Source organism: Hippopotamus amphibius, chromosome 12 (assembly GCF_030028045.1).
Source record: "Hippopotamus amphibius kiboko isolate mHipAmp2 chromosome 12, mHipAmp2.hap2, whole genome shotgun sequence".
NCBI lineage: Eukaryota > Metazoa > Chordata > Mammalia > Artiodactyla > Hippopotamidae > Hippopotamus > Hippopotamus amphibius.
The window spans coordinates 78,379,425-78,396,902 of NC_080197.1; the positions used below are offsets into that span (position 1 = coordinate 78,379,425).

Consider the following 17,478-nt stretch of genomic DNA (forward strand, 5'->3'; position numbering starts at 1 on the left):
CAAAGCCCCAGAGCTGAAGGCTGCCTCTCTCTGACCCCTAAGCCGGTGTGCTTGGGCATCAGCCCTGATGATATCCGTTGCCTCCAGCTGCGAGTTCTGCACTTTCTCAGTGTCTTGGGGGTAAACATGAATAAGTGAGGCAGCAGTACATGCCGGGAAGACTTAGGCTCAAGTTCAGGCTGAAATCGAGACCCCATTTTCTGTGTGCCATGGAAGATTAGGTGCTGTTGAAGCCCTAACCCTCCGTGCGACTGTATGTGGAGACAGGGCGTTTAGGAGGTTATTAAGGTTAGATGAGGTCACAGGCGGGGTTCCTAATCCGATGGGATCGGTGGCCTTGCAGGTGGAGGAAGAGAGCTCTCTCTCCTAGCCTGCCCAGAGGAAAGGCCATGTGAGGACACAGTGAGAAGGCAGCCGTCTGTAAGCAAAGAAGGTCCTCACCAAAACTGAATCAGACAGCACCTTATTCTGGGGACTTCCAGCCTCCAGAACGATGAGAAATAGAAATGAATTTCTGTCGTTTAAGCCACCCCACTATGGCATTGTATTATGACAACCTCAACCTCAACCAACACATTAGGCAAATCACTTAACCTCACTGAGCCTCACTCTTTGTACGTTCAATGGGAATGTCAGTTCCTGTAAAAATTAAAGATTAGTATTTAGAAAGACATTTCGCACAGTTTCTGGCCCATACTTGGTGCTTAGCTGGTATGCGTAGCTACTATGATTAGAGCAAGGGGCACGCCTCGTCTCTAACAGCTTTCTGGGTCCACAGCTCTGGCTTGAAGGCTTTAGGGATCATGACCCGTGTAAGAAATTCATGGAAGCATAAGAAATGCTTACGTGACGCATCATTCAGGAAGCTAAGCTTAACCCTTACTGTGTGCAGCGCACGCTGATGTTTTCTCTTCTATTTTGTGGTGGTTTTGGTGTGTTTTGTTGTTTAGCGCAGGTTACAGTGCACCAAGTTTATCTCACAGCCCTAAATGGTTACATCCCAAAGTTTGAAACACCCAGAGCAGTGGGATGAGAGAGCAGCAGCCCCTCCACCCCAAGGTGGGCAGGATCCAGGGGCCAGTCGTGAAGCGCAAGGTCTTGATGAGGCTCTAAACCGCGTTTCCACCAGCTGCACCGTAGCACGATTTGAGGGTTAGAAATGATCTCACCCTCCAAAATGATGCTACGAGCACTCTGTAATTATCTTCATTCCCATTCTGTAGATGATAAAACTTCAGCTGAGATGACTGGCAGAGTTCTAGGTGAAGTCTGGGTTTTCTGACTCTGAGACAGGTGCCCTTCCCATCTCCACAGACCACGGATTGATAGCCACAGCTTTAGACCCACCACACGGATGCCTACTTGGACTCCAAAATGTCCCCAGGAGTCAGGGTTGAATCTGGATCAGGATGTTTTGGTGGTGTGGGCAGTTCAGACACGCAATATATGAAGAATACAAGCATCACAAAACACACCCACGTCCTGTATCTAAGCTCCGCCCCACCTCTGGACCCCCACCCCGCACTCAACACACGCACCTCATCCTTCACCATCACCCTGTCCCTGACTCCCACCCCAGCCCCGCCATGCCGTTCCAGTCACTCGGAGTTCGTCATGACCATCGCACTCAGCAAGGGTAGCTCCTTGGGTACAGCTCTGGGTCAGGACCCAAAAAGGCCTACACTTCTGTGACCCGAAAAAGAGAATGTGACCCAGGCTTCCTATGCCGCCACCTAGGAAATGCTTTACTCCTCCTCCCCCACAGATCCCTACAGCTCCCATCACCCCTGCAGTGTTGTCCTCTAATTTATTATTTTAATCAGCTGCTTGGCTGTGTTAATAATCAAAACTTTTCCAACCTCCCAGGAGCTATGCAGGCTGTGGGAGAGCTAGGGAAGCGCAGGCTCCCTTGCCTGGAGCCGGAAGCTCTGTCTTGCCCCGGGGCGCTGGCTGCCGTGTGGGCACCTCCCTCGGGAGCCAGTGGGGCTCGGCCTCCAGGGAATCCTTGGGATCCCTTTTGGGGGACATGGGCCAAGACAGGTGGCAGCGGTGATGGAGCACTCGCCCAGCCCGGGGAAGGAGGTGGCTTAAGAGCATCTCTCCAGGTTCCCAGGGAGGGCCTGGTAGGGAAGAGCCTCCGCTCGCCTCCCTGCCGAGAAGAGAAGCCTTCACTCTGCTCGCCATCATCCCACAGATCGTGGCCTCTGCCCGCCTCCCGGGACAGCTCATCCGAGAAGGAACGGCTGAGGGGCCCCGTGGCTGGCATTTCTGCTGAGTCCCTTCTTATGGTGCTAAATTCGCAAAACCCCATGGTGTCCAGGCATCCTGCCTCTCTGTGCTTCAGCATCTGTGGCGCGGGGGGCAGGGGGGGCGTTGTTGCACATCTGGTCTGCCCAGGGCCACAGTGGGGAGACCCGCAGAGGAAGCCTGTGGTGGCTGCTCTGAGCTGTCCCTGCTGTGGCCCAGACGCCCCGCGGCTTGAGTGGGGGTGTCCGCAGCCCAGTGGGTGAAGTGGGCACGAAGTGGACATTAGGGTTCTTGAGTTCTAGGCCCCCAGCCGGTCAGGGGTCCTTGGAAAAGTCACTGCTCTCTGGGCCTCCGTATCTTCATCCAGAATATAAAAGGGTTAGGTCTGACTTTCCGCAGCCCCCTCCCTCCATCCCTCCTCCTTCCGTGGGGAGTTACGGGGCACCTACTGTGTGTGGAGGGCTTTGCTGGGGATGCTGAGATGAGTGAGGTTTAACCAAGAGGCTAAAGGGTGGCAGACAAAGGACCACCCCCAGCAAACACACCATGATGCGTGTCACTGCAGAAACCTGTGCAGGTGTGGACCAGCAGGCTGGACAGACTGATTTGCTGGGAGGCGGGCGGGGACCGTGCCAGGCAGCGTCCCTCCAGGTTCTGAGCCGCGGGTAAAAGAGAACAAGTGATCTGAGTCCCCCCCAGCCCCGACCCTCAGCACGTCCCGTGATGTCTGCCCATGTGATGAGGGTGGACGGGTGGAGGTGGAGGCGGGGAGGAAGCAGTGTTCTGATTTATGATATCAGGGCTCGCAAAGCCAAAGAGCCAAGAAAGGAATGCCTTGAAGTGGAACGTGGCCTTTAGCGTGACACGCCTGCCACAGGAGCAGGGGCTAGCTAGCTGGGGATGTTTGCCCAGGACGGGGGAGGTGTCGGTCATGAACGAGAGGTTGGCCTGTGCTCTCTGGCCAGCGTGGGGGCCCAGGTGGGGATCCGGTGGGGGATGGGGTGCAGTCCACGCACCACGTGCAAGCAGAGGGCTCAGCACTGCCCCGCGGGGGCCGCCGCCCTCGGTCAGCTGCCTCTCTGGATTGGGAGACAGGGAGCCACCCTCTAAACGTGACCCAGCCAGCCCCAGGGGATGGAGCCTTGCTCCCTGCCAGGGCCCCCGTCTCCCAGGGTCTCCCCGAGCCCCCACCTCTCCTTCATAGTGGGACTCACCCTTGGGATTCGTCAGGGTGTCCCCACGAGTCGCCTGCAAGAAGCAGCACGGCGGCGGGGACAGCGCTGAGCTGGGGCCCCACGGCTGGCTCTGTTTCTGGTCGTAGTCAGCACGTAATGGATTTTGGTCGAGAGAGAGAGAAAAGAGTAACGCATGGGTCTGGCCCGAAGGACCCCTTGGGTGCTACCCCAGCCCCCCAGGGGCTTCCTCGTGACGGGGAGAAGTCCGTTCCCCTCTGGGAACTAAAACTAAAAATTGATTTAGTTTTAAACCCCTGTAAAACTAAAAATTGCCAGAAAGCAGGGCGGAGAATTACTGATGTCGTACTCTCGGAGCTTCAGGCTGAGAGCCACGAGCAGCACAGTACAGGAAACGGCGGTGGGTGGGGGGGGGGGGGGGGCGCGAAGCAGGACAGAGGGAACAGCGTGAAGCAGGTGGGAGGCATCGGGGGTGAGGGTCCCAGGGCCGGAGCAGCTCTGGGGCTTGTCCAGATCTGCACAGGGAATCAAGGAGCTGGGACTCAGACCCTGTCGCTTCCCCCATCACCACTTCTGTGTGGTCGTGCTCAATGGGCACCTGCACAGCTTTCAAGAAAAGCAACAACTCAGTTTGTAGCAACTGAAGCCCAGGTGTGGAGGAAGTGAAGCAGCAGAAGACAAAGCCAAAGGTTAGGCTAAGGCCAGATGTCGAGGGGCCCAGAGGCCATGCCCACGTCTGGGCTGGGTGCCCTGGGTGCCGGGAGCTGGTGGCGATTTTTCAGCAGGCTTCCCCGCTGGTCAGCACGGGAAGCACGCACGCTGGCCTCTGGGGTGATCAGGGGCCATCCAGGGCCTGGTAGGGGCACCAAAAGCCAGGGCGGCACACGGGGTGGTGCGATGGCCGGCTGTGAGCTCAGAGGGGGACCGGCACTCTCTGTCCCTGCAGGAGAGTGAGGAGTCCAGAGTGACCCTGAGCGTCCTGGTCCGGGCAGCCAGCCCCAGTCCTTCCCAGTCCAGGTGGTGCTTGGCACCTGGAGGCCCCCAGCAAACACTCGGGGGAGTGGACGGCACTGCCAGCTGTGTGATCCCCCCACCCTGTGCCACGGGCGCCCCTGGCACTGGGGGCAGAGGGCACTCCTGCCCGGGGGTCCTCCCGTACTGGGAGCTCCGTCATCCTGGGCCTGCTCCCTCGGCCGGTCCAGCCCTGATCCCGGCACAGAGACCCTTGAGCAGCCACACAAGGAAAGGAAAAGGCTGCAGTGACTTTTGCACTCCTCCTGCTTTCCTGTGGGTCTGCAGCCTGCGGTCTCTCGAGACCCAGTGTGTGCGGCCACTCAGGCTAACCCTTCTCCCCGTGATGAGAAGCAACGTCTTGGCCATGTTTCTTTTCAATAAAGGGGCCGTTCCTAAAATTGCATGGCCTCGATGACCTGCCCCCCCCCCCCCCCCCAGGCCTGCCTGTGTCCTGGTTGGTAAGAAGGCCAGCTTCACCCTCTGCAGGGTTTTCTGGCTGATTGGCCACAGGCTACGGTTTTGAAAAATGTTCTTAATATTCCACAGAAATCCAACCCAGTTTCTATAAAGAGCCAAATACTGTTGAATCAACTCTATGCAAATAGCTGCTGGCACAGCTCAGCGGGGTCATTTGGCTCCGGCCCCAATCGCTCCTCCCCCAGAGCCTCCTCCGCTGCTCTTTCTGCTGACCTGGCATCTCTGAACCTCTTGACGAAAGCCATGCGCCGTGGTCCAGGAGCATCTTGCTAGAGGTGTATTGGCAGATGGTCGTGGGGACATGCAACCACGCGGACGGACCTCAGAGCTTCCCATCTGGCCATTTTACAGATGAAGAAACTGAGGCTTCCAGAGGGGGAGTGTCTGCACATTCACACGATTAGGGGCATGGCCAGGGCTGGGACCCAGGCCTGCTGACCGCTCCCCTCCCAAGACGCCTCCCTCTGGTGACCCATCCCGACATCAGGCAACTTTGTCTTCTGTCCAAAGGAAAGGTCATTTTCTAAAGAGCCAACCGGGTCCCAAGCAGGACGCCACCTGAAACCCTCTTGCTCCTGATGGCAAATGCCACTCGGTGTCCCTGGCAGACACATGTGACACCCCAGGGGAGGGTTGGGGGCCCCAATGGCTTAGTCTCACCTCTTGGTTTGTTCTGGACATCAGAACCAGTGTGGATCTGCTGCTTTCCAGACCTTCATCAGGGCAGTGTGTCTGCCCAGACCTTCCACTATGGACGGGGGCCCGGCTGCCACCCTGGCGGAGCGGTAGCCCTGCTGGCTTTGCGAGATCCCAGCCCTTTCTGTGACGGGGGCGCTCCTGCTTTAGGGGGTCGGTGTGCTTCTCCCCGACTGCGTTTCTCACGGCCCCCTCCCCCACCCCGGGAGCACACAGTTCTTTCTTTTCTTTCATCGTCTGATTTTCATCCTTTGAACTGAAAGTTCTGCTGTGCGTGACCCCACCTTCTACCCCGCAGCGCCTAGCAAAGTGAACGCTCTGACGGAGACACGGAAGGGGGGCCCGTCCCGTGCCAGGCCAGGAGCCTCCAGGCCGCAACCCCAGGGGAGGGGGTTCTTGGGATCCTGCTGGGGGAGGGGACAGGACACTGACCCCTGTTCACGAGGACATGCCTTGGTGGTTCTCCGCTGGAACCACCTGGGAACTTCGTGAAGGATCCATGCCAGGTCCCGCCCCCGAGGTCCAGTCACCAGGTGATGTGCAGGCGTCCCTAGGTGGTGCAGCCTGACTGAGAAGCGCCGCCTTAGAGGCAGCGAGGTGGGGAGGGCCCCAGAGGCATCTACGGCGTGATGCAAGATGAGGCCACCGCCCCCAGCGCTGAGCACGTTATCTTATGTGGACGACGCTTCTCTGGGCGAAGCGTCCAAAGCTTTTCCTCAGATGCCCAGCGGGTTCTGTGTCCCCCAGCAGATTAGGTGTCCCCAGTGCGGTTCACACGTGCTCCTGCATTTCCCAGGGTCCCTTCCTGGGACCAGGGCTGAAAGGGATCCGACAGTCAGCAAAGAGGACACCTCCCCTCCTGCTCAGCGTCCTGCCGTCCCAGAGAGACGCCAGCCTGCGGAGCCGTGTCCCTTCTGTCGGGAGTAGGGGGCACAGGCTCTGAGCTGGAGCTGGCTCTGCCCTGCGTCGCCCCTCCGAGGTGGCCCTCGGGCAGCTCCCCTTCCTCTGTGGGCTCGTCCTCCGTCTGCGGAGCAGAAATGAGAAGCCCAGTTGTGCTTCCCCCGTGGGCAATGGGAAGGGGGCTTGTGAAAGTGCCCAGCCAGGGATGCGCGCCGAGAGGAACGCTCGGGGCCGGGGGGGGTCCTCACTACTGCGGTGTCCCTGCCTCACGACAGGGACACACAGGCATTGTGGTGGGAAGCGTGGGGCGGGGAGTCAGACCTGGATTCAGACTCTGGCCCTGCTTCACCCTTTGACGGTGGACAAGCCTCCGTTTCCCCATCTACAAAATGGGCAGACAGACGCTTCCCATAGGCCCCTCAGAGGACCACATGAGATGATGTGTTGAGAAGGGCCTCGTACGGGATGGGCGCTCAGACCCCGTGTCCTGTAGGTGGGGGGCGCTGCGGTCATGGCTGTGGGCATCTGGACCCTGGTGGAGAAGAGCGGCTACCTTGGCGTCCTGGCCTCTAGCACCTTCGCCACGTCTGCCTACATCCTCATCTTCGCGGGTGCCCTCGTCATGGTGACCGGCTTCCTGGGCTTCGGTGCCGTTGTCCGCGAGGACAGGAGCTGCCTCTCCACGGTGAGTGTCTGCCCGGCCCTGCCCGGAGCCATGGGCGGAGGGAGGGCCGCTTGCCCAGGGCCTCTGAAGAGCCTGCCTCTGTGCCGAGAGCCCCATCCAGTGACACTGGCCCTGGCCTCAGAGGTCGTGGAAGGCTGGAAGGGGTGGCCGCCCGTGAGCCTGCTGTTTGCCATGGTCTCCGGGTGCTTGGGACCTAAGCCAGGGCCTCGGTGGTGGTGGCGTGCTGCTCATCCCCTCCTCTGCCCCTCCCCCTCCTCCCTCTCCTCCTCCTCCTGCTCTTCCTCTGTCCTGATTTTATCATGGCGGTTTGCAAAAATAGGCAAAAATGAAACGAATGTTATAATGAAGCTCCAGGTCATCACCCAGACTCACGGCTACCATCTCAGAGCCAGTCCTGTCCACCTGCACCCTCTCCCAACTCCCTGCCCCACCCCCATCCGAGACCCCTGACATCACGTCATCTGTAAATATTTCAGGATGTACCCCGAAAACGTAAGGATCCCTTTTTTAGAAAAGGTAATGACAAGACCATCATCACACCTAAAAACAATTAAGGAACAGTCGTTCCTTAATATCGTGAAATCACCTGGCAATTTCAAATTTCCCCATTTGACCCATAAGCTGTTCTTTTTTTTTTCCGGTTTATTTGAATTGCAGTCTAACTTAGGTCTATGTATTAAAGTTGGTCAGTTTGTCTCCCAAGTCACTTTTCGTCTCTAAGCTCCCCATCAGTCTCTCTGTTTCTTTCCTTGCGATTTATCTCTTGAAGGAACCAGGTTGTTTGTGCTTCGTCCTCCCCTGTCTGGACTTCCCGACGCCTTCGTGGTGATGTTCTGGTAGTTGGGGGTAGAAGCTTGATCGGACTCAAGTGCGATTGTTTGGGCAGGTATTTCACGGGTGAGGCAGGCAGCACAGGCTCCTTGATGGACATCCCCCTGGGAAGCTGGGAAGACCCCCCACTGCGGGCTCCGAGTGTCAGGAAAGGAGGTCAGGGTTGCACTGGTGGGGGCAGAGGCCGGAGTGGTGCTCAGGACTCCCAGACCCTCCCTCCCTCCCTCCCGGGCACCTGTCGCCAGGGCAGACTCCCTGGGCCCCGGCTGGCATCTCCCCAGCGACAAGCCCAGTGTGGCAGGGGAGGCCACAAAACATATGGACTCAGAAAGGAAGGGCCGGAACCTATCCCCTCGAGTCTCAGCGAGCAGTCAGGTTGAGCCTGAAGGGAATCGGGCGGCAGGAAGAAGCCTTGAGGGGCTGTGCCCTCCCTGCCCCACTTCCCGTGCCCACCGCTGATGTGGCAGCCGTGGCCCCGAACGTCCGACCAAGACTAGGAGGCTCCAGAGGGGCCGAGCCCCGCGGCCTCTCTCACCAGCCGTGACCTAGTTTTTAGCTCTGGAGGCAGCAGCGCCTGTGCCCAGGCTCAGCGGGACGGCTCTCCCCTGCCTAGAAAAAGTCCTTAGTTCTGCTCGGAGGGTCTCCCAGAGCAAGGTGACAGCCACATGGATGGTGGCACCGAAGGGGGGTGAAGGCCCACGGGGACCAGCCACCAGAGTGTGGCTTTGATGTGAGCTGCCCTTCCAGCCGTGGGACAAGGGTGTCCTGTCCCCACCGACCGTGCCCCGTGCCTGAGTCCTGGCCAGCCTGCCGACGGATAGGACTGACGGGAGCTGGATGAGGACACGGGACATGACTGAGGGACCAGGCATGTGGTGTGGCTGGTGGGGCAGGGAGGTCCAGCCCTCTGGACTGAGGCTTGCAGGGACCGGGGCCGCTGGGCCCAGAGAGAGCCTGTCCCCTGCATCATCCCTGACCCCCTCTGCCCTGCTCAGCCCTGGTTCCTCGAGAAGCGGGGCCTTCACGTTGGGCTGAGCCCTCTGGTCCAGGAGGCAGGCTGCCAGCCGTCCTTCTCACCCAGAGCCCTCCCTCTTGGTTCTAAAGGAGTCCTATGGCCTGTGGTCCCCAGCAGCCTGGGACACAGCCCCTGCTTTCCGCCAGGGCACGATTATAACGCAGTGGGCATGGATTATGGAGCGCTACCTCCCTCTGAAAGCAGCCCCGCTGTCACAAGAGTCATGACCTCTGTGTGTCCAGCCTTTCTAAACACTCAGGCATATTCTTACCTCTGATCCTCACGCCAGCCCCACATTTTGGAGGTGAGGAGGCTGGGGTTGGAGAGGTTAAGACATCAGCCCCAGGTCACTCTGCTAGTGGCTGACCGTCCCTGGCCCAGCTCCCACCCACCGCTCAGCGCTACCTCCACAAGGCGCCGTTCACCCCCACCGGGCAGGTGAGAAAGCTGGCCTGGGAGACGAGGGGCCAGCAAGGGCCCAGGCTGCCTTGTGGGTGCGGCCGTGTCGGAATCCAAGAGTCCGCGTCACCTGGGGAGGCCAGGCGTGATGGAGGGAAGCCGAGTGGCGTGGCGAGTGCAGAGATGCTGTCCCCTGAGCCTGTGGACGCCTGCACAGAGTGGCTGCCCTCGGAGGTCTGGGGTGCAAGAGAGGCTCCCGCGGGCCCGGCCAGGCCCCGGGGCAGGAGACGGGGTGGGATGGGACCCTAGAAGCCCTTGCTCTCATTATAGCGCGGAAATGACAGCACACGGTCAGAGCTCATCCAGGCTAGAAGGGAACCCAAGGGCCATCGGGACCAACCCTCCATCCACGGGGCCGCAGCACTCCAGGGAGAGTGGGGGTCACCCGGGCGTTCAGGGGAATACTCAGCGTTAGTGGCCTTTCCGGAGGCAGCCTGATCATAAGCTCTCTTCCCCTTGGCATCTCAGAGACCACAGGAGAGCCGAGGGGTCCGTAACTGACCTCTCTCTGCCCGCACAGCACCGCCGTCAGCCTCCCCTTCCTACACCATCCAGCTGCGAGACCTGTCCCGCCAGCCAGGCCGAACCATTATGAAAACACGTCTCCAGCCTCCCCAGTCGCAGCCTGACCGTCACTTGGCCTGGGGGCCAGCCCTGTGCCTGGGGTCAGGCGGGGACCATGTGGAGACTTAGGAAGGCCAGGGGCTCCGGCTGGCCTACGGGCCTGGAGCACACCTCTCGCCCTGCCCTTCTGAGCTTCGGAGAGTCAACAAATGGAGGAGCCTTCTCGTCTCCTTGGGCCTGGAGGCAGGGCTGGGGGCACAGGGGCTGCTGGACAGGCTGGTCAACCCCACTTGACCTTCCTGACCCACTTGACCTTCTGGCCTGTGTTCACTTCCATCTTGCACAGAACTGATAAGCTCTCTGGCCCGACATCACTAACCAGACACATCAGAGAGGCGCCAGCTTGAAAGTGAGGTCAGGGAAAAGTGCATGTGTGGACACACACACACCACACACACACACACACACACACACACACACACACACACACACACACACACACAGCCACCCATCCAGGAGTGTGTGGACAGGGGCTAACAGACAGCAAATCTCAAAGCCTGGCATCTTCTTCCTTTGCTTTTCCCTGCCCAACCCTTGAAAGAACCAAAAACAGACCCGGTCCAAGGGCAGAACACAGGTGAGGGGGCATATCCTGAGTAATCTATATCCTGGCCTGTCAACCTCTGAATTACTGAGCATCTGAATGTATAAGCCAAGAAGAAGGCTCTAAGACTTTGCTTAGTAGGAAGAGTAAGACTTTTCTTACTTTTTTTAAGTAGGAATTTTAAAACCCAGGCTCCAATTTAGAGGCAAGTGGGGTGCTTAAGTCAGTTTAAAAGTGTTCTGTGGTTCCTGGAGGTTCCTTCCTGGTCTCGTTTCTTTTTTCCCCTCCATGTCTGACTTCCTTTTGAAATCTTTAATCAGCGAAAAGGAGAAGTGCAGGGAGTGTAGCTCTATACAAAGTGGTCCCTAAAGAGGAAAGGGGAAGATGAAAGACCAGGCATCTGAATGATGTGCGTCCAGCTTGGATTAGGAGGAGGAAGGGGCCTGACATCAAAAGTTCCCTGAGAGCTGCCCGGCGAGGGCAGTCCGGCTCCCACGGGCACGGCGTCTGTCCTGCCCCGAGCCCTTCCTCCAGCACATCTGCAGCCCCTCAGAGTCACTTTCCCAAGAAGGAAGTGTTGATCAGGGCCAGGAACATCACGTCTTCACCAGTGCCGAAATGATGATCAGCGCAGAGTCGGAAATCTGCAAAGGGGAAAGGGAATGGGGGTTAAATTATTCACACCAGATCTTCTTTTTTAGTGCAGGCAGCGCGAGACAGCCAGATAATTCGTGCCGTCTCAGCCCCAGGCCGATGACCAGGACAGAGGCCACTCTGATCAAAAGAAAGAGATATTTTTAGAGTTTTGAATATGGGCTCTGAACACTTCTGTCTTCAGCCAAATGAAGATTAGGATGGATGGTTCAGGCTCGACTGGGTCTTTGTCAGGGGTTCTTTTATATTTAGTGGATGGAGTCAAAGGATGAAGTTCTAGAGCCAGTTTCTAAAAATGAGGGGACCCCAAGTTATAACGCTTCCAGCACATACGTCCAGACTTGGTTAAGCAGGGCAGTAAGGGCTGGATGAGGACGGCAGCTGAAAAGCAGGTTGTAGAGCATCGTGCCTGGCCTGCTCCAGGACCTCCGGGAAGTCGCCCGGCCACTCCTGGCCACTTTGGTACCCGCATCCCCATACGGGGGTGAGGTGCGAGGAGAGCGAGGCGGTATTTTAGGTCTTAGGAAACGAGTCACCATATTATATAAAGATCAGAAAGTGTGGCTATAATTATCATTCACATCACCATCACCAGCTCCTTTGAGAAGGAGCCTAAATAAACAGAGTTATTCTTAGGGCCGTGACTCCCAGGTCCCCACATCTCGGCTGGGCCACTGTCTCTGTAGAACCAGGGGACGAGGCAGCGTGGAGGGCGCCTGGGTCCCCGCGCCCAGGGCTCTGACCGTGTCCTCCCCCAGCTGGTTTCTCACCACGTGTTACCTTGCCAGGGCCTCACCAGCCACACAGCTGGGTGGTCACAGCCTCGTCTGTTGGTGGCTGTCTGACCTTTGAGTCACAGCACATGTGGTTCAGTGGAATAGGTCCTGCAGCCAACACTTGGGGAACCCCAACCCCACCCCATCAGGAGAGGGCCACTCCTCATCCGCCTGGTGCGGAGCAGCGGAGTCAGGGAGGACCCTGGCCAGGCTCTTCGGGAAGCAGGTACACATGTCCCCAAGAGCCATCCTGGAGATGCCGCACAAGAGCCCCCCGCGGTCACCCTGGGCCCCCCTCTCCCAGCAGGGGCCTGTTGTGGCCACTCGGGAGAGGTCCTGGGCTGAACTCAGCTCTGTTCCCAAGCCAGGATGGCACACGGCTGCCCGATGGACGTGGCCCCTTCCTCTCGAGACCCCGCAGTTCCTTCCCGTCGGCTCCCTTCTCGCTGGCCTCACGTAGTTCAGGGGCTGCCAGGAGGCTTAGGAGTGAACTCCCCGCCCTCTCGTCAGCCGCAAAGAAACAGACTTGCCTGAGGTCACGTGACCATCACCCTGCCGTGGTCCAGACCCTTCTGCTGTCCCAGCTGGCTCTGTGCCTGCCTCTTAGACGCCTCCAACCCAGGGAGTGGGTGCTCTCCTTCTCGGGACTCGGGACCCATGGTTGGCAACCCAAGTGAAGAGGGAAGCACGGAGGGGAAGATTGGGGGCCGGTTACGCAGCCCCCTGGTCCACTGAGAAGCGGAGGGCAGACTGCAGAGCGGTGGCGGGGTGCCGGGGTCGGCTGTGAGTGCACCAAAGAGGCGCTTTGGCTGGGTCGAAGACAAGTCTAACTCAGTTATGTGTGGGTGAATGATCTCCCCGCAGTGGGGGCCGAGCAGGTCTCAGAGCAGGCTGACCGCGGAGAGTCAGAGTGTGTGTGTGTGTGTGTGTGTGTGTGTGTCTGTGTCTGTGTGTGTGTCTGTACTGTGCTGCAGGAGAGCAGGGGTGGTTGGTAAACGGCATCCATTTGCGTCCCAAACCCCGGAGCTGATTGGGGTATTACCCTCTGCCTTTCCATCATTTGGCTCCTGCTTCCTTTCCTCAGCAGAGTCTGCGTTTAACCACGTCACTGGGAGGGGACGTGCCCTCGTCCCTGTCCCCTGGCTGGGCACAGTCAGCGCCCGATCACTGAGCCCCTCGACATAGCGGAGCCTCACAGCAGGCGATCTGACCAGCAGATGGTCCCTCAGCGAATATTTGGAGGCTCTGGGTGTATGCAGACATTTTTCCTTCCCAGTATCATTTCACTCCTTATGTTAACCTTAAAACGAACCTTATTCCACAAGCACATGCCCAGCAAGGATGGCCTGGCGAGGGCTGGCAGTCGGGGGGAGCTGATCTGGAGAGGAGAAGCTCCCCTCCCCAGCCCCTGGGTAGGCAACTGGTAAGGTTGTTGAGAGCGGTCAGTTACTGCTCTGGTCCAACAGGGCTCATGGAAGGATGTGGCTAGTGGGGGCAGGTGGGCACGTCCCCACTTTGCTTTGCCCCGCAGAGGTGGTCTCAGCTCCTGTCCAGGCAGTGTAAGTCGTCTGCTTTCCCTGCTAAGAGCCACGGGCTCAGGCAGAGGGTGGGACCCACCTTCCTTCCCATCAGTGAGGTGCGTGAACTGGCTGATCGAATCTCTTGGCAGGAGAGGCACATGGCGGAGCTGCAGACTCCCATCGTCACTGGGACCAGGACAGGCGTGGTGGCTGGACAGCTGTCTGGACGTGCTGCCCTCGTGTCAGGTCCTGACACTGGCCTTGGGACACGTGGGTCCCTCCTCCATCTCACTGTACATCACACAGAGGGTTTAGGGGAGCTTAGAGTCAGTAGAAACATAAGATCAGGAGACAGAGAGACGGTGGTCATATGTCATCTTTATTCCTAGGGAAGCTGGTGGGAGTGTGTAGCTTTAACCTGCAGCCAGAAGCCTTAGCAACTTCAGCTCTGGGGAGAAGCATGTACACGCCTAAGAAGGGCATCACTCAACCCACCACGTGGTGGTGAGCAGTGAATGTGGCATCTGGAGGACAGGCTGGCCCCGAGGGGAGGGAGGGAGGCCCGCTGGCCATGCAGATAGAGCTGTGAGTAAGGACAGCAGAGAAAAGTCGGGGTGTCCCTCTAGATGTCCCTGCAGGAATACAGGAGGCCAGGACGGAGAAGGCTCGGTCCTGACTGCACAGACCAGTGCAGCTGCAGCACCAAGACATTCTTCTCATCTTAGCCCCATATTTTATGTGAAGGCCCAGAGAGGGTGAGGGATTCCCCCAGGGTCACACAGCGTCTTGTCACAAAAGCCAGACTCTCAGGCCAGGGCACCTTGTGTGACATCACTCTTTTCTCTGAGCAGCACCCTTCAGGGCTCAAGCTCCCTTTCCTGGGCTGCAGCGGATATAACTGACCCCTGCCTTCCTGTGCGAGTAGATCTACACAGGGCAGTTTTTACAGCCAGCTATTTTCCACCACCTCCTCCTCTCCAATGTTCTGCAGCTCACGCTCCAAGTTACACTGATGGGGCTGCCTAATTTATTGGCTTCAACAAGCATTTCCAGCACATTCCAGAACTCCCTGCCCTGCTTGGCACCAGGCAGGGCGAGCAGGGGAGAGGATGCAGGAGGAACTAAGACCCCATCTTGGCTTGGAGCCTAGTCGGGGATATGAGACACCTGTACGAAAGGACAAAGGACCGTGGGGGTGGTTGACATTCCTGTGTGGGTTGATCAGAGCCCCTGACCTCTCTGAGCCCCCAGACTTTTCCTCACTTCCAGGCTTGGTAGGAATTCTGCTCAACCTCCCTTTCCCCCAGTAGCCAACCCTGTCCTAGAACGAGCACCGCTGGGGACCCCAGCACCAGTCCCATCCTGGGGTCTCTGCCACCAGCTTCGTGCTACCCCAGCCCTTTGCACAATCCCGTCTGTGCCAGGCATGAGCACAGGTGCCCGCAGGCTGTATTGCATCTCTCCAGGGCCCGTGAGAAGTCAGTGCACAGGAACCTCCAGGTCCTTCGAGGGGACTCATAGGAGGCAGCAATGGGTGAGCTCCCTGGCCCCACCGTGAGCCCAGATCCATCAGGCAGTGGCATCTCCTGAGTCCCTGGGCCATGTCCGCCCAGGGGAACCTGGTCCTCATCCCCACAGCCAGGCCCTGCCGTCCCCCCCCCGGACCCCGCTCTCTCTGCCCGTTCAGCTGAACGCTTGGCATTCCCAGCCTGAAATCCAGTGGATGCCTGGCTTTGGCTTGTGGTTCTGGAACCATGGCCTCCTCCTGTGACCCCCACAGTGTGATCTTTGGGCCCCCGACATTTTGGCGTGGGCTTTGGCGGCCTCAGCTGCCTCCTCTCGATACGTCCCTTGAAAGCCTCCTGCCTCCCCACAGCCTGTACGCTCCCTCCCCTGCCCTCTTCCAACTGCTCCTTCCCCCCACGGACCATCTCTCCTCTCCCCAGCCCCGGGCCTCTTCTCCGCTTCCAACCCCTTGGGCCAGAACTGGACATGAGCATCAGACACGGGCCAGCGCACACCCTGGCGTCCTGTAGAGCAGCCCGCAGGTGGAGTTGCTGTGGCTGGACGGCATGGGCTGTGATCCCTGGGCTGGGGCCAGGAGGGTAGAGGTCACCGTCATCCTTCCAACAGTGACATCTTGTTACTGGAATGGCTTAAGAAAAAATCCACATCCTCTCTTTTCTGCACCAACAGACGGGCAGCTGCGCCCCTGAGCCTTGACCGCCTCCAGCCAGCAGTTAATTGCCAGAAAATAATGCGCTCTGAGGTCACTGCCGCTTAGACAGCCGGCTCCATCTTTTCTGGTCTGGCCTCTTTGGCTACCCCGAGCTCCCTGACCCTCTCACGGCCATGATCAGATCATACAGCCAGGCTGGGGGCTGCAGGCTGACTCTTCTCCCGGTGACAATCTCATCTGCACCCTGACTCCTCTCTCAGCACCACCTTGAAAGTAGGCTGCTACCTCTACCCTAACCCCGCCTGCCTGGACATCCAGCCCGATTTCCAGCTGTGGCTTAGTTTCCATCTCTAATCGTGCAGAATGCAGAGGAGACAGAGGGGAAAAGCTTTGGCCGAGCCCCCTTCTTTGTGGCAGAATCAGCCCCATGGAGAAATTCCAAAAGTCCAATGGTATAAAGTTCTTAAAATTTACCTCAAGGACGGCCTCAGGTGAGCTGAGCTGCCCAGTCTTGTGGGCACCAGGGATTCTGCCCCAGAAATTATATCTGGGGCTCTGCTTGGCCCCATGCAGAGTAAGTCCATCTGAAGACTCACCTTCTAATTAATCACCTTAATGTCCCAGTGAGGAATATTTCTGCCTAGTTCCTGCAGAGCCTCTTATTAAAGAAAGTATTGGCTTGGTTCAGAGAGTCCTGTGCTGTTTCAGCGTCGTTTGGGATCTAGAAAATGTCCACCTTCGCTTCCAGTGCAGACTGTTCCATGAGAGAATTAAAGAGGGAAAAAACAACAACAACTTTGGTAGATGGTACAGGGGTGGAGGTGAATGTTTGGATCCGGTTGTGTGCTTACCAGACGGGTGCCTTCTGTGTCTCGGGTCCAGTCTGGTGTGTTTGGAAGTGGCGTGTCCTTATGGAGGGCTCTGGGGGCTATGAGAGCTTTCTTTGGAATTCTCATTATTGGTTTCTATCAGACCAAGTGTCTGGTGATGGATTCTGAAAGGACTTGGGGCGGGGGAGGTCAGGGAGGAGTTGGTGTGGTGTGTGTTCCTTTCACCCTGCGCTGCACAGGGACAGGTCAGCGCAGAAGGGCAAACAGGGATCCAAGCATATACACTCCTGGGAGCAGGACAGGCGTGAGACCAGTGAGGCAGACAGGGTCAGAAGGAAGGGTGAGGGCCACGAGGTCGCGGTCAGGACCTTTGGCTCCGGGAGGACTTTGTGGGGGCCTTGCCCCAGCTCAGACTTGACAGCTCTCAGCCGCACAGCACAGATGTGGTCGGGGCAGTGAACCCAGGCAGGGCCCCGCGTGCGCACGCAGGGTGCAGTCCAGAGATGCGGCCGCTGGACTCTGGGAGGGTCAGGCTGGGCTCAGTAAAGCCAAGGGGACGGACATGGGCGTCAGAGCTGCGGCTGTGACCCCAGCACAGGCATGAAGGCACGGGGCCCCCTGAGGGAGGGGAGGCAGCCTCCCCAGCAGGGGCCATGCCTGGCCTGCCCAGCTGGCGCTGAGGGCTGGGTGCTGTGTGGGGGCTGGAGAGAGACCCTCTTGTGCCCAGGTTTCCCCTCTGTCTCTCATCACCAGCTGAAACCCCGCATCCACCAAACTATGTCCCACCAGTCCTGCGAGTTCAGCCAGCCCACCACCCACCCACCAGCCTTCTGG

The 17,478-nt window shown here is 58.5% G+C and overlaps 1 protein-coding gene across 1 annotated transcript in view; it reads left to right on the forward strand.

Moving 5' to 3' along the window:
• TSPAN11 (tetraspanin 11) overlaps positions 1 to 17,478 on the forward strand; it is a 67,805-nt gene that overhangs the window by 30,699 nt on the left and 19,628 nt on the right. Inside the window, exon 4 of the mRNA XM_057702428.1 lies at positions 7,021 to 7,212. Within this exon, the coding sequence (XP_057558411.1) occupies positions 7,021 to 7,212 (192 nt within the window). The remainder of the gene's footprint in view (positions 1 to 7,020; positions 7,213 to 17,478) is intronic.